We start from the raw sequence: 26356 nt of genomic DNA, 5'->3' as shown, positions 1-26356 counted from the left end.
ATGTCTGCTTGGGTTTTCTCCAGGTGCTCCGGTTTCCTCCCAATCTAAAGATCCACAGGTTAGGTGGATTGGCCATGCTAAATTGCCCCTTAGTGTCCAAAGATGTGTACATTCGGTGGATTAGCAATGGTAAATGCACGGGGTTTATGAGGATAGGATGGAGGGAGGGCCTGGGTGGAACGCCCTTTCAGAGATTCGGTGTAGACTCGATGGGCTGGATGTTCTCTTTCTGCACTGCAGAGATTCTATGGTTCTAAATAATCCCTCCACCAATTAAGTATTTTTACTCTAGATTGCTCCATGTCCTTTTCCATGGCTAACCTAAACCTTACAATAATATGATCCATGTGTCTTAAATGCTTCCCCCCTGGCACATGATCCATTATTCCCAAGGACAAAGCTAAGCAGTTTTAGCACAGGTCCAAATGGGCAAAGGTCCATAGTACAATAGGGTTATTCAAGCATTGTTTGAGTAGAGTAGAAATGGCTGCATCTAATTTTATACCCAATTCAGAAATAGACTGGGGAATCCCCATGGTGGAATAAACCGATAATGCAAAATGTTAATAATTACAATATTTCGTTCCTCAGTTTTGACATCTTTCACCTTAACAAGCATAATGATTAGCTCACAAAAAAGACCAGAAGAGTTTCTCTTGAGAAAGTAGGATGGAAAGTTTCTGCAATGTTTGAATATTTAAATGGTTACAGTACCACTTTATTATAAAAATGACCTTCTGAGAAAGTGTCATGGGGACTTGAAACGTTAACTCTGCTTCTCTCTCCACAGATGCTGCCAGACCTGTTGAGTTTATCCAGCATTTTCTGTTTTTGTTTCAGATTTCCAGCATCTGCATTTTGTTGCCATGACATTCTTCCAGTCCAGCCTGTAACACTGACAGCAATAACTGTATTTTCCGTCTGGTTGTATGGTTTGTCAGGGGACATACTTCCCAATGGCTAACTTTCCACACTAATCTAAGCACTGATTGCAATAAGCTGCTGCTGTAACACTCCATCTGCTAGTTAGACTACTGCTATGACTCCTGTAGCAGCCGCAGAATCAGCTCTTATAAAGGGAGGAAGGAGGGAGAGTTGAAATAGATCTCACAGGAAGCCAAAATTAAAAACACTGCTTGGTCCACTGCCTAACTTAAAATTATTTAAACCAAATGGATTGAATAATGACAAGAAACAAGAGGCACAACTCATTTTTCCTCCATGGTCACTGAGGTGATTTGTTAACTCCTGTTCAACGATTCCAACTGGGCAGCATTTTTGCTCTCTAAGGAAAGATGAATCCATGTGCACTATTTGGGGTTCTCTTTATACCATGAATACTGTGTGCAGATTTTTAACAAGAGTTGATAATATGCCACAGAGAAGGTCCATTGATAAAGTTTAAGTTTATTTATTAGTGTCACAGGTAGGCTTACATTAATACATTAATGAAGTTACTGTGAAAATCCCATAATCACCACACTCCGGTGCCTGTTCGGGTACATTGAGGGAGAATTTAGCATGGCCAATGCACCTAACCAACACATCTTTCGGACTGTGGGAGAAAACTGGAACACCAGAGGAAAAGACTAGGGCAGATAATATTAAGCGGTGTCTGGAGCAGGATGGGAAGGCGGTTAAAGGGTAAAGAATAGGTTACTGGTTCTTAAGGAAAATGGTGGAAGCAGAACTACAAGTAGAATATGAATAAGGGAAGCAAATAACTGAAAAAGGACTAAGTTGATGTATTTTTTGGAGTGTGAAATAGATCAAATGACCTCCTCTATGCTGTGAAATTCTACGGAGACGCAGAGTGGTTAGCACTGCTGCCTCTCAGTGTCAGGGACGCAGGTTCGATTCCTGGCTTGGGTCACTGTCTGTGCAGAGTCTGCACCTTCTCCCCGTGTCTGTGTGGGTTTCCTCCGGGTCCTCCGGTTTCCTCCCACAGTCCGAAAGACGTGCTGGTCACCTGCATTGGCCATGCCAAATTCCTCCTCAGCGTACCCAAACAGGTGCTAGAGTGTGGTGACTAGGGGATTTTCACAGCAACTTCATTGCAGTGTTAATGTAAGCCTACTTGTGACTAATAATAAGCTTTAAAAATTATTAAACATTTTAGGTGCCCGTTGGGCCCTACTGTAGCTAAGGTCCATATTTCCAAAGAGGAGAAAATAATGTGTCCAAATAACACGCATAAACTATGGGCATAAATCCTTTTAAATTGGTGTGAATAACTGAGGGATCCCCACTTGTTCTAAGGTCCAAAATATTTATACATTTACCGGGTCACTAGTTAATTTTATTTTCTACAACCAGAACGAAAGCAAACAATTCGCGGAAAATACACCTAAATAGCCCTGTGGGTTATTAAGTATAACTAAATCATGAAGGGAAACTCCACTGCAATATTTTGAGTCTTCCCCATGCAGATTGTTTTTTAGTTCGTCGTGCTTCTTATCACATTAACGACATTTTGTTTAAATAAAGCCACATTTAAAGCAAAACTGCTGACATGCACTTGGAAATATTAATTTGTAAACAACAAGAATGATTCATTGATATTTTGTGTATTAATTATAGCAATGATTTTCCCACAGAATAGACTGTCATGCACTGGGATGCAACTATACCAATAGGGAAATATTTCAATCAAGATGATCATTTTGATTTAACATCTTGTGGACCAAGCCACCACCCCTAACTCCTGTTAAATTCTTAAGGGGTTCTTCTCCCTATCTACTTCAGGCATGACCACAGTAAAGTAGTTATGACTTACTATTCTGTTAAGAACATGTGCTACATGACCAATAAGCTTAAGGTTAGCCTCCCTGGAAGTGCTGTTTTCTCAGAAGTGTCAGTTGAATTAGTGCTTTTACTACTTTCATGGATGGGTCTGTGTAATAATCGTATTGTCTTGATTCATGCATTTCATGTAAACTAAACCAGCTTGCTGGTTTACAATTCTGTCTTGTTGCATGAGTGCTTTGCAGTCTGCCTCTCCCAAAGACACGACTCCCTGTTATGAGACATACAAAAGTACAATTGCCAGGCTGCACAATAAGGGCTCTATGACTATAAATGTTGTAACCTCTGGGGCACTATTGTTTAACTAGATAACAGCAATAAACATCAACTGAGATCACAAGAGACACAATTTCTGTTTCGTGACTCATGGTACTGCACCCAAGGGAATATTTGGTACAAACTCCAAAAGGGTCAGAAATCAAAGCTCCCACTACTGCTTACTATTTATTGGCCTCTCCAAAGAGAGAGAGTGTACGTGTGGACATCAGGTTAGGGCAGGATCAAGCACAGGCTGTGATGTTCTCGCCGAATTGTTTCCACGTCAGAAAAACAAGGTTGCACGCCAGAACAAGTTAAAGATCCATATGTTGCCATGGTGTTTAAGTTGTAGGCATGTGGTTTAATTACTGAATATTTCCCTACTCTTACTGCAAACCACACGCCATGAATTATATGTAATAATAATGAGACTCTGCAGCGGGATTAAAACTGTGGAATTGTAACATTCAGAGGCCCTGAGCCGAGAGGCAGGTTCACCCCAAATTCATATTTATGTTTCAGTGCTCCCTCAATCTGAATTTTTTTTGCCGTCTGAAGTGTGGTTCAGACAAATGGAAACACATGGTTGTGTTTTTCAGTATGGTGTTCCTATGTACAGCAACGTCCGCGCAAGCGTGGCTGAACTGGCAGTTTGGAAAGTCTGCTCCGTGTTGCTGACTTTAGGATGAATCCACCAATAGGCTTGCAGCATGGTGACAACATGCCTTTGCAGTTTTACCAAATTAAAGATGGCAATCCTGTCTAATCAGAACGGAAACAGGAATGGAGTTGATGAGGAACACAGTGTAAATTCCTCCACATAACATTGGGACTCAAGTGGGTAAAGGGTTGAGTTCATTCCTGCTGCAGCCAAAGGTGGCACAGTGGTTAGCACTGCTGCCTCACAACGCCAAGGACCTGGGTTCCATTCCAGCCTCGGGTCACTGTCTGTGTGGGGTTTGCACGTGTCACATCCGGGTGCTCCAGTTTCCTCCCACATTCCAAAGATGTGCAGATTAGGTGGATTGGCCATGGTAAATTACCCCTTAGTGTCCCAGGATTAGCCATGGGAAATGTGCGGGGTTACAGGAATAGGACAGGGGAGGGGGCCTGGGTAAAATACCCGATGCACTCAATTGGCCTCTTCTGCATGGTAGGGGTTTTATGATTCTATGATTATATTGTGGGATGTGCTTCTATTATGATGTTCTTTACTCACTGCCTCAAATTGCACAATCAGTAACAATGCTGTTGGCAAATTGCATAAACCGGTATTTTAAGCATGATTTTGTCCAAATCAAAGCGCTCCCTCCAGGCATTACCTGCAGAACCTAAAACCATAAGTGGGTGTTTTTTAAACTTGAAGTAGTCAGAATACAAAAAATTCACACGCCCACCGCTGTGCTTTATCCGAGCAACATCAGTGTCTAATCTCAACATTTAACCCACCACCCACCCACTCGGGACAAATTGAGTGAATCCCTCTGGGAGCAATTAGGAGAGCATACCTGCTTAAATGGCATTAGTGAATTATACTCTGGGCAACAGCAAAAGAACAGATTAGAGGAGAGATTACAATGTTGAGAGTAACAGGAGTATGAAAAGCAGAACTGAGATGAAACATTGCAAATCCCACCATGAAGACTAAAGATCTGGACGATAAAGAATTATCAGCGCAATACTCTAACCAATCAAATCAATGCAGTCTGGACTCTTTTATCCTTTTGAGATCCAGAATAATAGAACATAGAACATAGAACATTACAGCGCAGAACAGGCCCTTCGGCCCACGATGTTGCACCGACCAGTTAAAAAAAAAACTGTGACCCTCCAACCTAAACCAATTTCTTTTCGTCCATGAACCTATCTACGGATCTCTTAAACGCCCCCAAACTAGGCGCATTTACTACTGATGCTGGCAGGGCATTCCAATCCCTCACCACCCTCTGGGTAAAGAACCTACCCCTGACATCGGTTCTATAACTACCCCCCCTCAATTTAAAGCCATGCCCCCTCGTGCTGGATTTCTCCATCAGAGGAAAAAGGCTATCACTATCCACCCTATCTAAACCTCTAATCATCTTATATGTTTCAATAAGATCCCCTCTTAGCCGCCGCCTTTCCAGCGAAAACAATCCCAAATCCCTCAGCCTCTCCTCATAGGATCTCCCCTCCATACCAGGCAACATCCTGGTAAACCTCCTCTGCACCCTCTCCAAAGCCTCCACATCCTTCCTGTAATGTGGGGACCAGAACTGCACACAGTACTCCAAGTGCGGCCGCACCAGAGTTGTGTACAGTTGCAACATAACGCTACGACTCCTAAATTCAATCCCCCTACCAATAAACGCCAAGACACCATATGCCTTCTTAACAACCTTATCTACTTGATTCCCAACTTTCAGGGATCTATGCACACATACACCTAGATCCCTCTGCTCCTCCACACTATTCAAAGTCCTCCCGTTAGCCCTATACTCAACACATCTGTTATTCCTACCAAAGTGAATTACCTCACACTTCTCCGCATTAAACTCCATCCGCCACCTCTCGGCCCAACTTTGCAACCTGTCTAAGTCTTCCTGCAAACTACGACACCCTTCCTCACTGTCTACCACACCACCGACTTTGGTGTCATCAGCAAATTTGCTAATCCACCCAACTATACCCTCATCCAGATCATTAATAAATATTACAAACAGCAGTGGCCCCAAAACAGATCCCTGAGGTACACCACTTGTAACCGCACTCCATGATGAATATTTACTATCAACCACCACCCTCTGTTTCCTATCCGCCAGCCAATTCCTGATCCAATTTCCGAGATCACCCCCAATCCCATACATCTGCATTTTCTGCAGAAGCCTACCATGGTGAACCTTATCAAACGCCTTACTAAAATCCATATATACCACGTCCACTGCCTTGCCCCCATCCACCTCCTTGGTCACTTTCTCAAAAAACTCAATAAGGTTAGTAAGGCACGACCTACCTGCCACAAAACCATGCTGACTATCACCTATCAATTCATTACTCTCCAAATAACTATAAATCCTATCCCTTATAATTTTTTCCAACATCTTGCCGACAACAGAAGTGAGACTCACCGGTCTATAATTCCCGGGGAAGTCTCTGTTCCCCTTCTTAAACAATGGGACAACATTCGCTAACCTCCAATCTTCTGGTACTATACCAGAGGCCAACGACGACCTGAAGATCAGAGCCAGAGGCTCTGCAATCACTTCTCTTGCCTCCCAGAGAATCCTTGGATAAATCCCATCCGGACCAGGGGATTTATCTATTTTCAGACCCTCCAGAATATCCTGCACATCCTCCTTATCAACTGTAATACTGTCTATTCTACTCCCTTGCAACCCAGTGTCCTCCTCAGCTATATTCATGTCCCCTTGCGTGAACACCGAAGAGAAATATTGGTTCAATGCTTCACCAATCTCCTCCGGTTCCACACATAACTTCCCTCTGCCATCTATAACTGGCCCTAAACTTGCCCTAACCAACCTTCTGTTCTTGACATACCTATAGAACGCCTTAGGATTCTCTTTAACCCTATCCGCCAAAGTCTTCTCATGTCCCCTTTTAGCCCTTCTAAGCTCGCTCTTCAACTCCCTCTTAGCCAATCTAAAGCTTTCTAGTGCACTACCCGAGTGCTCACGTCTCATCCGAACATAAGCCTCCTTTTTCTTTTTAACCAACAAAGAAACTTTTTTGGTGCACCACGGTTCCCTAGCCCTACCAATTCCTCCTTGCCTGACAGGGACATACCTATCACAGACTCGCAGTAGCTGCTCCTTGAAAAAACTCCACATGTCGGACGTTCCCAGTCCCTGTAATCTCCTAGTCCAACCTATGTTTCCTAATTCTCTCCTAATAGCCTCATAATTACCCTTCCCCCAGCTAAAACCATTGGCCCGAGGTTCATGCCTATCCCTTTCCATCACTAAGGTGAACGTAACCGAATTGTGGTCACTATCACCAAAATGCACACCAACTTCCAAGTCTAGCACCTGGTCTGGCTCATTTCCCAGCACCAGATCCAATATAGCCTCACCTCTAGTTGGCCTGTCTACATACTGAGTCAAAAAACCTTCCTGCACGCTTTGAACAAAAACTCACCCCTCTAACGAGCTAGAGCTATAACAATTCCAGTCAATATTAGTCAAGTTAAAATCCCCCATAACAATTGCCCTATTACTTTCACTCCTAAGCAGGATTGACTCCGCAATCCTTTCCTCAACCTCTCTAGAACTTTTAGGAGGTCTATAAAAGACTCCCAACAGGGTGACCTCTCCTCTCCTATTTCTAATCTCCGCCCATACTACCTCAACAGATAAGTCCTCATCAAACCTCCTCTCTGACACTGTGATACAATCTCTGACCAATAATGCTACCCCTCCCCCAATAATGCAACCATCAGGCGTGGAGGACTGAAATGCCACGAGCAACCAAAGCACACAAAACTCCTTTACAAGTGTTAGCTTAACTCAGTACTCTCCACTGATCAGCGAGGTTGTGGCTTCAAGCACCATGGGCAAGCACTTCTGCCAGTACCCAGGCCAACATTCTTCCCTCAACCAACAGCAAACAACGGACTAACTGATCATCCATTGATTGTTTGTAAATGCGCTGCCACATTTTATTAAATATCACAGACTTCATTTCAAAAAGCAAACAATTAAAACTTTGAAGACACAAGCAGGTGCCATGTAAACAGAATTTCTTTCATAAAAATATAAAATTCTGGACAAAACTAATATTTTCATAGCTTTTCTGAATATTGGTATGTACATCTCATGTCCACTCCTGGACATGAGGCATTAAATTAAAGGGGGACAGATTGTCACCACATGGCTGCCCAGTGGAAGGGAACCTTCTTTGAGTGGAACTTACCCAAGCACTCCAGCAAGTTTAAATACCGAGGCTGTCCATGGTCAGACACCAGGTAAAGTCCAGAAAGGAAATGTCCAGCTTCAAAGACTTGCCACTCCAGACTGAACTGCAGGTCTTCCAAACATATCCTTGATTTACATGTACCCGCTCCTGTCACACTCACGACAAAATAAGGCAGACTTATTCCTCAATTAATAACGACACTTCTAGCTGGGTCACAAAGTTGGGATTGCCAGTGAGTGCAGAAAACAAAGCCAATCCTCACAATCAGAGATGATCGATGTTCATCAGCAGCTGATAGAGGTGCAACCGATCAAACAGCTTTCTGAAGGTGAAATTTCACCTTGCAGATGGGGAGAAAATTTTAACAATTTTGGTTACAGTCCTTCACAGAAAGAATACTTCAAATTGAGAATACTTCTCTTCACCTCTCCCCAATATTTCCATTGAACTCATTGCACAACTCTGATTGGAACAGATTGATGTGGAGATGCCGGCGTTGGACTGGGGTGAACACAGTAAGAAGTGTCACAACACCAGGTTAAAGTCCAACAGGTTTATTTGGTAGCAAATACCATAAGCTTTCGGAGCACTGCTCCTTCGTCAGATGGAGTGGAAATGTGCTCTCAAACAGTGCACAGAGACACAAAATCAAGTTACAGAGTACAGAGTTACAGAATACAGAATAGTATTCTGTAACTTGATTTTGTGTCTCTGTGCACTGTTTGAGAGCACATTTCCACTCCATCTGACGAAGGAGCAGCACTCCGAAAGCTTATGGTATTTGCTACCAAATAAACCTGTTGGACTTTAACCTGGTGTTGTGACACTTCTTACTGGGAACAGATTGGGTAGTGCAGTGGCTAGTGCTGCTGCCTCACTGCCAGGGAGCTGGGTTCGGCTCCTGGCTTGTGTCTGTGCGGAGTTTGCATGTTCTTCCCGTGTCTGCGTGAGTTTCCTCTGGATGCTCTGGTTTCCTCCTACAGTCCGAAAGGTTAGGTGCATTGGCCATACTAAATTCTTCCTCAGTGTACCTGAACAGGTGCCGGAGTGTGGCAGCTAGTGGATTTTCACAGTAATTTAATTGCAGTGTTAATGCAAGCCTACTTGTGACACTAAAATAACAAAAACTTTAGAAGCCTCCAAACGAGTGTTGTCTCAGATTCTCCACATCCCTCCACAATGTGCAATCTGAAAGAAACTAGAGAAAGCTAAGGCACTATTAAATATATTGAATAATTTGTGCTAATAAGATGAGTGCCAGAGGATTGGTGGGTAAATGACATTACAGTGGTCTTTGAGGAGGGAGAGAAAACATGTCCAAGGAACAATGACATCGGTAGCAGAAAAAAAAATGGGATCCATGTTAAAAGATAAAATTGGAAAGCAACCAGAAACCAAGACTAATAATGAATAGTTGACATGGATTGCAAAAGGTAAGCCTCATTGAATTCTTTGAAGAGGCAGAGATAGCAGAAAAGCATAATTAAGGAGATGTAATATATTTACATTTCTAAAAGGCCTTCAACAAGACACCACTTAATAGACTGATGGATAAAATCAGTGCATATGGACTTGGAGAACAATTAGCAAAATGGATGGTGAACAGTTTGCAAGACAGAAAGCAGACGTAAAAGTGACAAATGTTGTCAGTGTGAACCCACACGGATCGATACTGAGATCACTGCTGCCCACGATTATTATTTTTGAGACTTTTGAATCAGAAATACAATTTCTAAATTTGTGAATGACACCAACTTCAGAGAATCAGATGTCTGTGCGGAGTCTGCACGGGTTTCCTCCAGGTGCTCCGGTTTCCTCCCACAGTCCAAAAGACACGCTGGTTAGATGTATTGGCCATGCTAAATTCTCCCTCAGTGTACGGGAACAGACGCCAGAGTGTGGTGACTACGGTAGCACAGTGGTTAGCACTGCTGCTTCACAGCTCCAGGAATCTGGGTTCGATTCCCGGCTTGGGTCACTGTGGAGTTTGCACATTCTCCTCGTGTCTGCGTGGGTTTCCTCTGGGTGCTCCGGTTTCCTCCCACAGTCCAAAGATGTGCAGGTTAGGTTAACTGGCCATGCTAAAATTGCCCCTTGGTGTCCTGAGATACGTAGGTTAGAGGGATTAGCAGGTAAACGTGTAGGGATATGGGGGTAGGGCCTGGGTGGGATTGTGGTCGGTGCAGACTCAATGGGCCGAATGGCCTCTTTCTGCACTGTAGGGTTTCTATGATTCTATGACTAGGGGATTTAATATTCTTACTGCATCTCCTAGTTCTAGTCTTCTCCAGAAGCAATATCCTCCCAGTATGGTTTGATTGTATTTTAAAGTTTATTTATTAGTGTCACAAGTAGGTTTACATTAACACTGCAATGAAGTTACTATGAAAATCCCCTAGTCACCACACTCTGATCATTTTGATTCTGGCTGATCATCGAATTTAATATCCTGATCCCTCCTTTCCCTTGTCCTTTCTGGGCAGATATCATCCTTATAAATCCTTTTTCGCACTCTCTCCAGTGCCTTGATTTCCCTTCCATTAGGGAACTTCACTCAGGCAGGCACCCAAAGCTGGAATTGAGCCCGGGTCCCTGCTGCTGAGACACAGCAGTGCTAACCACTATGCCACTGTGCTGCCCAGTGAGAGTCTGCACTGAGAGGGAGTGAAATAAATTACAAGACATCGGGCGGCACGGTAGCACAGTGGTTAGCACTGCTGCTTCACAGCTCCAGGAACCTGGGTTCAATTACCGGCTTGGGTCACTGTCTTTGTGGAGTTTGCACATTCTCCTCGTGTGCGCGTGGGTTTCCTCCGGGTGCTCTGGTTTCCTCCCACAGTCCAAAGATGTGCGGGTTAGGTTGATTGGCCATGCTAAAAATTGCACCTTAGAGTCCTGAGATGCATAGGTTAGAGGGAGTAGCAGGTAAATATGTAGGGATATGGGGGTAGGATCTGGGTGGGATTGTGGTCGGTGCAGACTCGATGGGCCAAATGGCCTCTTTCTGCACTGTAGGGATGTTATGCTATGAAGACAACAGCAATAAAATTTAAATGTAAATTAATTTATGAATTAAATGACCTTGGATAAGTGCTAGGTAGTACATTTTGTAAATAAGTAATGTTACTCGGAAAGTATAAATCTAAATCAGCAAAGGTACCTGGGAGTGACAATACATAAAAAGCACGAAAAGGTGCTGCATGTCAATAAGGCCATTATAAAGGTAAACTTGGGAGTGCAACGTACAATCTGTTTCCCAAATCATGGACCATAAGACACAGGAGCAGAATTAGGCCACTCGGCCCATCAAGTATGTTCCACCATTCAATCATGGCTGATATTTTTCTCATCCCCATTCTCCTGCATTTTCCCCTTAACCTCTGATCCCCTTATTAATCAAGAACCTATCTATCTCTACCTTAAAGACACCCAATAACCAGGCCTCCACAGCGTTCTGCGGCAAAGAGTTCCACTCTGATGGAAGGGAGATCAAGGCACTGGAGAGAGTGCAATAAAGATTTACAAGGATGATATCTGCCCAGAAAGGACAGGGGAAAGGAGAGATCAGGATATTAAATTTGATGATCAGCCAGGATCAAAATGAATGACAGAGCAAGCTCGAAGGGCCAAATGGCTTACTCCTACATCTAGCTCCTATGTTCTACAACAGGCTCAGCCCACGTTGCTCTTGAAAAGAGCACGCTGAGGAACAGCAGTGTCTAAAATTATTAACATTTTTGATAGAGGATACAGTGTGTTTCATCCTGCAAGGCAAAGCAAAAATGAAACCATCAACAAGGGATGGCCAAAAAGATATCGATAAGGAATTCAGAAGAAGCTTCTTTACCCAGAGAGTAGTGGGAACGCAGAATCCATTTGCTTGTGCAGGGAGGCAAACAGCAGGGATGAATAAAAGAGGATGCCAGACAGGCATACATATACAGGACAATGGGTTAGGATGATGAAGTTAGATGAGGAAGGAGAGGCTTGAGTGCAGCATCAATGCCGACACGAACTAAGCAGAGACTGACTGGAACATAGGAGCAAGTAGGAGGCCATTCGATAAGATTGTGGCTGATCTGGTTATGGTCTCAACTCTCACTTTCCTGTCCGCCACCACAACCCTGACTCCATTGTTTATCAAAAATCCACCTAATATTCTTACTGCATCTCCTCCTTCTAGTCTTCTCCAGAGGAAGCAATATCCTCCCAATACGGTCTGATTGCGTTTTAAAGTTTATTTATTAGTGTCACAAGTAGGCTTACATTAACACTGCAAAGAAATTACTGTGAAAATCCCCTAGTCACCACACTCGGTCACCTGTTCAGGTACACTGAGGGAGAATTTAGCATGGCCGATGCACCTAACCAGCATATCTTTCAGACTGTGGAAGGAAACCGGAGCACCCGGAGGAAACCCACGCAAACACAGGGCGAACGTGCAGACTCCACACAGACAGTGACCCAAGCTGGGAATCGAACCGGGTCCCTGGCGCTGAGGCAGCAGTGCTAACCACTGTGCCACCCAGCATATGGGAAGAAGTCGTCACTCAAAGAATGAAGCAGAAGGGCACATACAGTTTGAATCGCCTGTGTTTTATCACTGATTTTAACTTTTTTTTAAATCATGGAACCATTTTAATATCTATTAACCTATTCTGGAAATTTAGGATTTGTTGGTGAGAGAGACCGTTGGACTGTTGACAAATTATTTCCCTCGCAAAGCTGGAAAACACAAAGAGGACAAAAACAAATGATTGAGGCAGCACTCAACTGCGGGGGCAGGCTACTGGAGTGAGCTATCTTATCCAGAGGCTCCTTCCCAAACCCCCGCCCAATTTGAAGTTCCACAATTCTATATTTTTCTCCTGTAAACTGTGAACCCTTTCCCACAGAGCTGTATTAATTACATGTTTGAAAGAGGTATAAACAAAGGGTGCTTTGTTGTCTGTAATTATCTTCTGTCATGGTGTAATGTTTACCTTTCAGAGCTCTATTGCAGTTTAGTTTACGTTTTGAAAAACAACTCAAATCATTTTCCCATCTCTAACTTACTCTGTCACTCTGAACTAAAACTGCTAACAATAAATTAACAGCTGAATAATTCAATTTGGAACCAGTTTTCAAATTAATTGGAAGAAAGAAAAATAATTTGAAGAGGCACACAGCCTTTTCCAAACCACTGTTGCATCCCCTTTCAACTGGATGAGCTACAGCTTTCAGGAGGGAACTAATAAGACAAATCCAAGGTTTGAAGGCAGAATAAAGTCTTCAGAAATGCTACAGAAAGCATTCAAAGTCACAATTTTATAGTCAAGTTCACACATGCTATTGTACATTGTAATGTTTTGATCATGCCACAACTTCTTGCAGGAACTAGGAACAGGTGCAGGCCATTCAGCCCCTCAAGGCTGCTCCACCATTCAATATGATCATGGCTGATATCTCGGCCCTGTCTCCACTTTCCTGCCCATTCTCCATAACCCTTCAATCCATTACTAATTAAAAATCCGTATCTCCTCCTTAAATGTACTCAATGTCCCGGCATCCACTGCACTCTGGGGTAGTGAATTCCACAGATTCACCACCCTTTGAGAGAAGTAGTTTCTCCTTATCGCGGTTTTAAGTTTGCTACCCCTTATCCTATTATGATCTCTCATCCTAGGTTGCTCACAAGAGGAAACATCTTCTCTATGTTTACCTACCCTGTCGATCTGCTTTTATATCTTGTATACCTCAATTAGATCTCCCCTCATTCTTCTAAACTCTAGGGAGAGTATAGGCCTACACTACACAATCTCTCTTCATAAGTCAAATCCTTCGCCTCTGGAATCAATCTAGTGAACCTCCTCTGAACCGCCTCCAATGCAACTACGTTCCTCCTCAAGTAAGGGGACCAAAACTATACATAATATTGTAAATGCGGTCTAGCTAATGCTTTGTACAGTAGCAGCAACACTTCACTACTTTTATATTCTATTCCTTTCACAATAAATGTCAAATTCCCATTTGCCTTCCTTATTACCTGCTGCACCCGAATACCAGTTTTCTGTGATTCATGCACGAGGACACTCGGATCCCTCTGCAACGAAGCGTCCCAAAGTTTCTCTCCATTTAGATAATAAGTTGCCTTTGTATTTTTCTAACCAAAATGGATAACCTCACACTTATCCACGTTAAACTCCATCTGCCAAATTTTGGCCACTCACCTAACCTATCCATACCCATTTATAAATTGCTCATTTCTTATTGCAACTCACTATCCCACCTATTTTAGTATCATCTGCAAGTGCCCGAGGGCAGAACTCTGTGGCACCCCACTAATTACATCTTGCCAATCCAAGAAAGACCCATTTATCCAAACTCTCTGCTTTCTGTCGGTTATCCAATCCTCTATCTAAGCTAACAACTTACTCCTATCCCTATGTGAACTAACCTTTAGTGCGGCACCTTATCAAATGCTTTCTGGAAGTCCAGATACACTGCATCCACAGGAACCCCATTATCCACTTTGCCACAGAAAAGCTGGCAACCTTCTTTCCCAAAAACTGTGTGCAATTTTATTTATTTACATCCTTTTGAGAAGAATTTGCATATACTTGAATTTCAATTCATAAACTCAAACCATTAGATATATTTTCATAATCAGTAAATCTCAAGAATACATTTGAACTGAGGTGATGACCAGCTGATGATATTGCATTTGGTGAGGGTCTTTCAAATGCCTGATGTCTCAAATTACTTTTCAGCCAATCAGACACTTTTGAATTATAGTCTCCATAACACAGCAGGCAATCCAAGCACAAGATCGCACAAGTTACAGTGTCTTAAACAACAGGTCAATCAGCTTAGTTTTACATGGGTGGAGATGCAAGTTTGACAATCAACATGGGTACACTCCTCCCTAAATTAAGGGGAGGAAGCGACTTTGTTTTTTTATATTCATTCGTGGAACATGGGCGTCGCTGGCTGGCCAGCATTTACTGCCCATCCCGAGTTCTCAGGGGCTTTTGCTGTGGCTCTGGAGTCACCTGTAGGCCAGACCAGGTAAGGATGGCAGATTTCCTTCCCTAAAGCACATCAATGAACCAGATGGGTTTTTCCGACAATTGACAATGGTTTCATGGCCATCGGTAGACTTTTAATTCCAGATATTTTTTGTTGAATTCAAATTCTACCACTTGCTGTGGCGGGATTCGAACCTGGATCCCCAAAACATTGGCTGAGTATCTGGATTAATAGTCTAGTGACAATACCACGAGGCCATCACTTCCCAAAATATTACATTTAATATTTACTAAAATTCCCTGTGAATCTGCTGGCACTCGTTTGGATCCTCGCCCGTGGGTACCGAGCACACACTGATCGTGAATAGTGAGTGTTAACAAAGACTATTGAGCACAGCAAAGCCAACTCCTGTACTAACACATTTTTCCAGCAGGGTCTCTAGACAGCTAAAAGAAGCTGGAAGTCTGCCGCATTCCCCTCCCCCTTCTTGGCATAGGGATGGTGAAGCTAATAGTAGTGCCTCACCTGCTGTCCAACCAAGATCAGCTAACTCAGCAGAGCTAGAATCAGACTTGGGAATGTCTGGCCTTTGTGGCTTATGGAGTGAATTTCATCGGCTAGCTACAGCATTTCTTGCTGCCTTGCCTGCGATTAATCTGAAAGACTTTTGCGACGCAAATAAGAGACATTTAAATATGTTTAGTTCTTTCAAAGAAAATCATGAGTATACGAATGGGCAATGATTCAAAGAGCACAGCAAAGCAGAATTTACTATGAAGTACTGGACTGAAATTCGTGAAAAAATATGGAACGGTGTCTGCGAATAATATCCAATGGTTCATCTGCCTCCGATTACAGTAATTATAAGCTGCCCACTTCATCTTTAAGCTCAGTTTGCATATGATAAATACATAATATACTTGTTTCTGATATTCAAAAACTGGAGTCTGCATTTCGAATGCATAAAAAGAAAAGCAATACTGGCAGACCATTTATGTAAAATAATGCAAAACATCTGCTCACAGAATACAATACTGCTGGTATCTGGGGCACTTCAATTTGAGAAATCAAAATGGTTTCGGTTTGCTTTTCTGAAACAGCAGAATCACATCCTCAGTATTATCTTTTCACCCTCCATAATTGCCTCCATTTCTCCTGCAAGTATAGTCCTTGCTCAATGTCTCTGCTAGTCCACTATTTTCAGAATAACACTTTTACTACTTTCAACCAGAACAGCACAAACTAAGGGCAAGGTGGAATTATTAAAAAGTTTCAAATGGTTCCTTCATTGTATTGAATAGAGGCAATGGCCTCCCCCCCTCAGTTTGAATAATAGATTTTATTGCCGGAAAAGAGACAGTCCCATGCAGCTCTTGCATCATGAAGCATCAATTTTGGGAAGGATCCCACAGATACTCATCAAGCAGCACAGACTGACTCCAAACTAACCCACGTGCTGCCCAACCTTGGAAAACCACTCCATAGGTTTGGCACGCAAATCTTCCAGGCAACAGAATCCAGCTAGCGATTTAGTTTGGACACATGACTTAAAGGGCCTCCACTCTGGTAAACAGAACTGCCAATTTCAGTAAAACAAGAAAGTTTGAAGCAAAAAGTTTTGAGTAAGCCCAATATTTTGTTTTAAAACATCCAAGCATCATCCCCTCCAGATATTTGCCTCTGCAAAGCAAAGAATTGGTCAAAGCTGAAAAATACAGAAAATACAGAGATAAAAATATTAACACACTGGTCTCACGTCAAACAGCATTACCCACAAGCACTGGGCGACCATGATTGTTTGCTGTTTCATAAACAAGAGCTTTGCTTCAGTACACGCACAAGTAATTCACGACAAATGTTATACAACAGCAGCAAAGTCTCACCAACCGTAGAGTAGATTCCCAAAGCAGATGGGCCTGCAACAGAACTTCTCCATGTTAAATACAACCGCTGCGTATTTCATCATTTCCTTCAGTGTCTCAAGGCCAACAGCAACTACCACTGAACCATTTCTCGCCATTAAACCCAACCCCCTGACTCTTTAACCTGGTGTTGTGAGACTTCTTACCAAGCAAGGAGCCCAGGCAAAACATTTCCTTTCCCCATTTCTACCTCTGGAGTTTCCTCTGTGGATTTGAGGTTTACAAGGGCTATCATTTGTGCTGTTGCATCAATGGTGGATAAAACATCAAATCAGAAGACCCAGATACATTATTAACACAAAATGCAAATTAATGGGATCAAGAATTTAAATAGACTATTTACATGGATTAATACAGTTGTATTTACATAAAGATCATAAAATCATAGAATCCCTACAGCACAGAAGGTCATCATTCGGCCCAACAAGCCTGCACCAATAATCTCACCCAGGCCCTATTCCTGAAACCCCACGTATTTATTCCACTAAACCCTTGACACTAAGGGGCAATTTGGCATGATTATCCACCTAACCTGCACATCTTTGCAGGCAATTTAGCATGGCCAATGCACCTAACCAGCATATCTTTCAGACAGTGGAAGGAAACCGGAGCACCCAGAGGAAACCCCGCAGACACAGGAGAACGTGCAAACTGCGCACAGACAGTGACCCAAGGCCGGAATCAAACCCAGGTGACTGGCACTGTGAGGCAGCAGCGCTAAGCACTGTGCCAACGTGCCACCCCACGATCGAGACTAGAGTTAGCGAAGGATGGATGTGCCAAAGCACTTCAAAGCCAATGAAGCACATCCGACATGTAGTCACGCTCGTAATGCAGCGTAGCTGCCAAGTTTGCACCCATCAAAGTTCCACAAGATTAATCTGGCGACTGAACGAGTAAATACTGGCCAGGACATTGATAAAACACCACTGGATCTTCAAACAGTGCAATGGGATCATTTATATCATGCCATGGAAACAGATGGTGTGTCAGTTGCACTGGTCAACCTACAACAGCCACACCTGACAGAGAACGCTCCCTCAATATTGAACTGCAGTGTTTGGCATTATGTGGAGAGGCGATCTCCCCACATCGTGCTCAGGACAAACAAAATGCCAACAATCAAACAGAAAGCAAGAGCATTTATACCTCTATTTTCACAGAAACAGGGTCCTAAACCATTTGACAACTAAAAGAGTTTGGAATTGTTGCAATCAGGAACAAGTTAGGAGAAAATCATCCTGTGCTGGACTCAGGAATACGAAGAAATGAGGGGGAGGGGGGTCAAGTGAACTCTTTGATCTCACCCAGGCACCTGAAAAGCATGAACACGATGATAAATCCAGAGCCACTGACACAAACCCTGGGTCTCCTCAAACTGAGGGAAATCCCATCCCCCAGACCAAAATTAACAGGACCACAGGAGACAACCCCGCACCCCAAGCTCTGCAATCCCCAACCCGTTACCTCCAGAGCCCCTCTCCCTCCCTCACCCCCCACACCTCCCTCCCACACCCCCTCCCCCGGGCCTCAGGCGCTGCCCTCGCTCCCAGCACTCGGGGCTGAGGCTGGGGGACGGGCCCAGGCCCCGGGCTCTCCGGCTGACAGTCCGCCCCGGCGCCGAGCCGCCTCCCCGGGCTGTGCTGTGCTGGCCTGAGCCGCGGCCTCACTCACCTTTCACCACCCGCTCGGCGGTGGGCAGCTTGCCGTCCCGAGCCGCCATGGCCCCGCGCTGCTGCTGCTGCTGCTCCTCCCGGGCCCCGCGCTCCTCTCGCAGCCTCGGCCTCTGCTGGCGGCTCCCAGACTGCAGCGCGGGAGGGCGGGGCCAGGGCGGGGGGAGGGGCCTGGGGAAGGGGGAGGGGCCACGGTGGGGGGGATGGGGCCACGGGGGAGGTGAGGAGACTGAAGAGGGGGCGGGGCCAGGGAAGAGGGGGAGGGGCCCGAGGCGAGGGGGCGTGGCCTGGGAAGGGGGAAGGGCCAGGGAGGAGGAGGGGGGGCCAGGGGAGAGGAGGCGGGGCCGGGGAAGAGGGGGCCAGGAGAGGGGGAAAGGGGAGGGGCCAGGGGAGGGTAGGAGGGGCCAGGTGAGAGGGGGAGGGACCATTGGGGAGGGGAGGAGCCTGGGAGGGGTTTGGGGACAGGGGAGAAGCCTGGGGAGTGGAGGAGGGGCCTAGGGAGAGCGGGTGAGCCTGGGAAGATGGGGAGGGGTCTGAGGAGAGAGGGAAGGGTGCAGGGGGCACAGGGAGTGGGGAAGAGCCTCAGAAAGGAGGTGGGACCTGTGGAGAGAGGAAGGGGTCTGGGGAGAGTGGAGAAGCCTGGGGAGTGGGGGAGGGACCTGGGGGGAGGAGGAGTCGTCTGGGAAGGCGGCTGGGCCTGAGAGGGCGGGAAGGGATCTGAGGAGCGAAGAATTGGGGAGGGGATATGGTAGGGAGGGATAAGGGGGAGGGAGCTGGAGGGTAGAAGAGGAGATAGAAACATAGAAAATGGAAACAAAAGTAGGCCAATCGGCCCTTCGAGCCTGCTCTGCCATTCATTATGATCATGGCTGATCATCGAATTCAATATCCTGATCCCCCCTTCCCCCCATATCCCTTGATCCCTTTAGCCCCAAGACTTATAGAACATAGAACATTCTGAATCTTCCCTGTCTAATCCTGTTTGAACTTTGTAGGTTTCTACAGCGGGAGAAGACAGGAGAGCAGGGGAGGGTAAAGAGTGCGAGGAATAGAGGGATGGGAGAGGGGGTAAGGGAAGGGAAGAGATGGGAAGATGGACAAGAGAAAGGGGGGAGAGCAGGGGAGAGAGGGGAGGGGAGTTGGGGGGAGGTGAAGGGAGAAGGGGGTGGGGAAAGAGGGAGGAGAGGAGAGAGTAGGGAGGGGTCGGGGAGGAGCCACAGAGAGAACCAGGTGGCTGGGGAATGGGTATAAGAACATAAGAAATAGGAGCAGGAGTAGGCCATCTAGCCCCTTGAGCCTGCCCCGCCATTCAATAAGATCATGGCTGATCTGAAGTGAATCAGTTCCACTTACCCGCCTGCTCCCCATAACCCTTAATTCCCTTACCGATCAGGAATCCATCTATCCGTGACTTAAACATATTCAACAAGGTAGCCTCCACCACTTCAGTGGGCAGAGAATTCCAGAGATTCACCACCCTCTGAGAGAAGAAGTTCCTCCTCAACTCTGTCCTAAACTGACCCCCCCCCCCTTTATTTTGAGGCTGTGCCCTCTAGTTCTGGTTTCCTTTCTAAGTGGAAAGAATCTCTCCACTTCTACCCTATCCAGCCCCTTCATTATCTTATATGCCTCTATAAGATCACCCCTCAGCCTTCTAAACTCCAACGAGTACAAACCTAATCTGCTCAGTCTCTCCTCATAATCTACAGGCAGGGAGAGAAGAGTGGGACAATGTGAGAAAATTACAGCACAGGAACAGGCCCTTCGGTCCTCCAAGCCTACACCGACCATGCTGCCCGACTGAACTAAAACCCCCTACCCTTCCGGGGACCATATCCCTCTATTCCCATCTTATTCATGTATTTGTCCAGATGCCCTTTAAAAGTCACTATCGTATCCGCTTCCACTCCTCCCCCGGCAGTGAGTTCCAGGCACACACTACCCTCTGTGTAAAAAACTTGCCTCATACATCTCCTTTAAACCTTGCCCCTCGCACCTTAAACTTGTGCCCCTAGTAATTGACTCTTCCGCCCTGGGAAAAAACTTCTGACTATCCACTCTGTCCAAGCCCTTCATAATCTTGTAGACTTCTATCAGGCCTCCCCTCAACCTCCATCGTTCCAGTGAGAACAGACCAATTTTTTCCAACCTCTCCTCATAGCTAATGCCCTCCATACCAGGCAACATCCTGGTAAATCTTTTCTGTATCCTCTCCAAAGCCTCCACATCTTTCTGGTAGTGTGGCGACTAGAATTGAACACTATATTCCAAGTGTGTTCTCATAAGGTTCTATAAAGTTGCAACATGACTTGCCAATTTTTAACTCAATGCCCCGGCCGATGAAGGCAAGCATGCCGTATGCCTTCTTGATTACCTTCTCTACCTGCGATGCCACTTTCAGTGACCTGTGTACTTGTACACCCAGATCTCTTTGCCTATCAATACTCTTCAGGGTTCTGCCATTTACTGTACATTTCCTATCTGTCTTAGACCTTCCAAAATGCATTGCCTCACATTTGTCCGGATTAAACTCTATCTGCCATCTCTCCGCCCAAGTCTCTAACCAATCTATATCCTGCTGTATCCTCTGACGGTCCTCATTACCACCTGCAAATCCACCAACCTTTGTGTCGGCCGCAAACTTACGAATCAAACCAGTTACATTTTCCTCCAAATCATTTATATAAATTACAAACAGCAAAGGTCCCAGCACTGATCCCTGAGGAACGTCATTAGTCACAGCCCTCCATTGAGAAACGCACCCTTCCATGCCACCCTCTGTCTTCTATGACTAAGTCAGTTCTGTATCCATCTTGCCAGCTCACCTCTGATCCCGTGAGACTTCACCTTCTGTACCAGAAGACGAAAGAAAGATTGGAAAAGGAAGAGATTGGAGGAGGGGGTGAGGGGAGCTGGTGGGGAGGAGAGAGCTGAGGGGGAAGAAGGGAACGGAGAGTCCAATGGTGGAGGGGTGAGGAGAGGGAGGAGGAGAGGAAGAGGGAAGGTAGATGATGGGAAGGTGTTGGAGGGACGGGGCAAGGGGAGTGGAGGAGTGTGAGGGGGAGGGGAAGAGGAAGGAGTTAAACCAAGGTGGAAGGGGAGGAGGAGGGAGATGGGGAAGGGAGGTGGAAGGAGAGGGGGGGGGGGGAGATGGGGAAGGGAGGCGGAAAGAGAGGGGTGAGGACAGGGGAAGGATTGAAGGGACAGGCCAGGGTTAGGAGGAGGGAAGGGGTAAGGGGGAATGAAAGGGGAGGGGATGCTGGAAGGGAAGAAGAGGGATCAGAGTAAGGGGAAGGCAGAATGGGGAAGGATGGGCAGGGAGAAAGAGGGAAGTGAGGGAGCCGGCAGAGGGTTGGGAGTGGGGAGGGGACGTGGTGAGAGGCATGGATGAGGAAGAGAGTGGAAGAGGAGGTGTGGAGGGGAAGAGAGGAGGTGGGAGGGGGAAGGGGAATGGAGGGAGGGGAAGAAGATAGAGATGGATGGGGATGGAGGGACGGGATGGGAAGAAAGATAATGGAGGAGAGGGTGATCAGAAACAAGGGGGGATGGGATAGGAGTGTGTGGAGAGTAGGGTTGGGCTTGCAGGGGTTGGAACAGGAGTGGCGTGAGGGGACAGCATCGGGGAGAGAGGCGCAGAGAGAGAGGGAAGTGGGAAGGGCTAAGGGAGGGGGGAGAGGTAGGAGCGGTGGGGAGGGGGAACGGAGGGAGATAGAGAGGGGAGGGAGAGAGCAGTGAGGATGAGTGGGAGTGCATGGGGAGGGGAGGGAGGAGGACATGAGGTCGAGGGGGATGGAGCAGGGTTGGGTATTTTGGGGGTACGTTGGGGGTGAGGGGATGGAGCAGGGGGAGTTAGGAGCAGAGGTGGAAGAGGTGGGTGGAGGGAAGGGAGAGAGTGGGAGGGTGCGAGACAGTGAGCAGGATGGGGATGGGAATAGAGAGGGAGGAAGATGGGGAGGGGGAGGAAATAAAGGGGTAGAGTCGGAAGAATCGGAAGAGGGTGGAGAGGTGGAGCGGGGAGAGGGAAGGGGAGGGCAGATAGGAGGAGGGGCAGGAGGAGTGAAAGCAGTGTGAGGGGGAGGCAAAACGGGGAGAGGAGTGGTATGTGGTAGAAAGGCCAGGCTGGGAGGAGGCAGTGGGTTGAGGAGAGGAAGAGGGATCGGATGGGGTAAAGGGATGGGAGGGAATTGGGCAAAGGAGGGGGGGTAAGGATGGGGTGGGAGGGGCGGAGAACAGGGTGTAGAGAGGACAGGGGTTTGGATGTGGGCAAAGTGGGGGGGGGGTGTTGGGAGAGGACAGGAGGGGTATTGAACGGAGACATTAGGGAGATGGAGATAGAAGACAGGGAGGGGGGAAGAGGAGGGGAGGGGTTGTAAGATAGCGAGGGAGTGTGGGTATGGGCAGGGGAGAGACAGGGAGAGTGAGAGAGGAGAGGCACAGTTGAGATGGAGAAGAGGGCTGGGAAGAGAGGCGGAGGGCTGGGAAGAGCGCTTGAGGGGAGGGGAAGAGGGGGAGGAGAAAGGGAGAGGGATGGAGGGTCAGGGGAGTGGTTTGGACATGTGAGGGGGAGGGAAATGGGGAAGAGATGGGAAGAGAGTGGGTGGAATGGGAGAGGTGGAGGAGAAGGAGATGGAGTGGAGAAGATTGGAGAGAAACACAGAGGGGGAGGACAAAATGTTGGAGGACGAAGACCAAGGGGAGGGTAAGGAGAGTTGGGGAGGGGAGCGGAGGGGCAGGGGTTAGAGAGAGTGGGGTGGAGGAGAGAGAGGGGAAGGAGTGGGAAAAGAGTGAGGAGAGACAGAAGTGGAGAGAGGATGGAGAGGGTGAGGAGAGACAGTGGGGGAGTAGGAGAGATAAGAGGGGTGATGGGAACAGGAGTGAGACGCATGAGAGGGAGGAATAAGGATGCAGAAGGGAGAGTGCAAGAGGGCTAAGCTTCAGAGTTGGGGGAGTAGGGGGAGGGGAGGAGGAGAGGGCAGACTCACCACCTGGTGAAGTCACCATCTGGTGAACTGGTTCGACAATAATCTCTCCCTCAATGTCAACAAAACGAATCAGATTGTCATCGACTTCAGGAAGCATAAAGGAGAACATATCCCTGACTATATCAACGGGGACGAATTAGAAAGGATCGAGAGCTTCAAGTTTTTAGGTGTCCAGATCACCAACAACCTGTCCTGGACCCCCATGCCAACACCATAGTTAAGAAAGCCCACCAATGCCTCTACTTTCTCAGAAGACGAAGGAAATTTGGCATGTCAGCCATGACTCTCACCAACTTTTACAGATGCCCCATAGAAAGCATTCTTTCTGGTTGTATCACAGCTTGGTATGGCCCCTGCTCTGCGCAAGACCGCAAGGAACTACAAAAGGTCGTGAATGTAGCCCAATCCATCACACAAACCAGGCTCCCATCCATTGACTCTGTCTACACTTCTCGCTGCCTCAGCAAAGCAGCCTGCATAATTAAGGACCCCACGCACCCCGGACATTCTCTCTTCCACGTTCTTCCGTCGGGAAAAAGATACAAAAATCTGAGGTCACGTACCAACCGACTCAAGAACAGCTCCTTCCCTGCTGCTTTCAGACTTTTGAATGGACTTACCTTGCATTAAGTTGATCTTTCTTTACAGCCTAGCTATGACTGTAACACTACATTCTGCACTCTTTCGTTTCCTTCTCTATGAACGGTATGCTCTGTCTGTATAGTGAGCAAGAAACAATTCTTTTCACTGTGTGTTAATACATGTGACAATAATAAATCAAATCAAATCAGAGGGGAGGGGTGGTGAAGAGTTGGGAGAGGAAGAACGGAAAGGGTGAGGAGAGAGCGAGAGAGGAGAGAAAGGGATTAGGAGGAGAGAGAGGGAGGGTCGAGAGGCAGAAGGATCTTAAAGGTATAGATGGATGAATGGCCGCTGGAGGGAATTTCAGCGATTCTCGGCAGGAAAAGTTACCCTTCAACGATGGGGTGAAGGAGAAGGGGGAAGAGGTCAAAGCTGGAGGAAGAAGGAGAATCTCAGGATTGTACTGCTAGTGGAGTTAGAGGTAGGAAGGGGAGAGACTGGGAAGGAATCTGAGAATTTCAAAATTGAGGCATTGGGAGCCACTGGTTGCCAGCGAGCACAGCAGTCACTGAGCCATTGCAGAAGGCAAGAAATTCTTCAGGAACCACTTCCTCATGTCCTTGCCTTTCCTGTCGCCTGCAGCTGACCTACTGATAAGCCTTACCAGTTCTAATATCCAGTGTTGTGGGCATGATTTAAATTCCCTGAGGGAGGTGAACAAATGGTTGGATGATTGTATTTTCTCTCAGACTCGACTAAGCCTGAGAGAAAAGTTTGGAGCCTGCTCAACTGTATGAGAGACTGACTGATACACGCCTGGGTAAAGGCTGGGAAACTTGCCTACGTTACCAAGCCTGCCTGCGTTACCAAGTCAATCCCAGCAACATAGCCCTGCCATGTTTACGATTGATGTGGACTGCCAGTTTCCAGATGCAATTTTACAACTCATTCGCTTCATCCTGGACCACAATGTCTTCACCTTCAACAACCAGTTCTTCATCCAGACACACGGAACAGCCATGGGGACCAAATTCGCACCTCAATATGCCAACATCTTCATGCACAGGTTCGAACAAGACTTCTTCACCGCACAGGACCTTCAACCGATGCTATACACTAGATACATCGATGACATTTTCTTTCTTTGGAGTCATGGTGAACAATCACTGAAACAACTATATGATGACATCAACAAGTTCCATCCCACCATCAGACTCACCATGGACTACTCTCCGGAATCGGTTGCATTCTTGGACACGCATCTCCATTAAGGACGGTCACCTCAGCATTTCACTGTACCGCAAGCCCACGGATAACCTCACGATGCTCCACTTCTCCAGCTTCCACCCTAAACACGTTAAAGAAGCCATCCCCTACGGCCAAGCCCTCCGTATACACAGGATCTGCTCGGATGAGGAGGATCATAACAGACACCTCCAGATGCTGAAAGATGCCCTCATAAGAACAGGATATGACGCTCGACTCATCGATCAACAGTTCCGACGCGCCACAGCGAAAAACCGCACCGATCTCCTCAGAAGACAAACACAGGACACGGTGGACAGAGTATCCTTCATCGTCCAGTACTTCCCCGGAGTGGAGTAGCTATGGCATCTCCTCCGGAGCCTTCAACATGTCATTGATGAAGATGAACATCTCGCCAAGGCTTTCCCCACACCCCCACTTCTTGCCTTCAAACAACCGCGCAACCTCAAGCAGACCATTGTCCGCAGCAAACTACCCAGCCTTCAGGAGAACAGTGACCACGACACCACACAACCCTCCACAGCAACCTCTGCAAGATGTGCCAGATCATCGACATGGATGCCATCATCTCACGTGAGAACACCATCTACCAGGTACACGGTACATACTCTTGCAACTCGGCCAACGTTGTCTACCTGATACGCTGCAGGAAAGGATGTCCCGAGGCATGGTACATTGAGGAAACCATGCAGACGCTACAACAACGGATGAATGAACACCGCTCGACAATCACCAGGCAAGACTGTTCTCTTCCTGTGGGGGAGCACTTCAGCAGTCATTGGCATTCAGCCTCTGATCTTCAGGTAAGCGTTCTCCAAGGCGGCCTTCACGACACATGACAGCGCAGAGTCGCTGAGCAGAAACTGATAGCCAAGTTCCGCACACATGAGGACGGCCTAAACCGGGATGTTGGATTTATGTCACATTATCAGTAACCCCCACAGCTTGC

The 26356-nt window shown here is 46.6% G+C and overlaps 1 protein-coding gene across 4 annotated transcripts in view; it reads right to left on the bottom strand.

Annotated features, from left to right (window-relative positions):
* Positions 1-18719, bottom strand: part of LOC144480360 (serine/threonine-protein phosphatase 2B catalytic subunit beta isoform) — a 106809-nt gene extending 88090 nt beyond the window's left edge. For 3 of the 4 annotated variants that reach the window (XM_078199782.1, XM_078199780.1, XM_078199783.1), the window contains exon 1: positions 18579-18712. In XM_078199782.1, coding sequence (XP_078055908.1) covers positions 18579-18627 — 49 coding nt within the window. In that variant the 5' untranslated portion in view covers positions 18628-18712. Of the gene's footprint in view, positions 1-18578 lie in introns of all 4 variants that reach the window. The other variant, XM_078199781.1, reaches the window with a different exon arrangement.
* Positions 18720-26356: the final 7637 nt, after the last annotated feature.

The sequence above is a fragment of the Mustelus asterias genome, chromosome 28, assembly GCF_964213995.1.
Source record: "Mustelus asterias chromosome 28, sMusAst1.hap1.1, whole genome shotgun sequence".
Classification (NCBI taxonomy): domain Eukaryota; kingdom Metazoa; phylum Chordata; class Chondrichthyes; order Carcharhiniformes; family Triakidae; genus Mustelus; species Mustelus asterias.
Note: the sequence above shows the minus strand (reverse complement) of the source record. Positions and strands in the feature narration are given on the sequence as shown.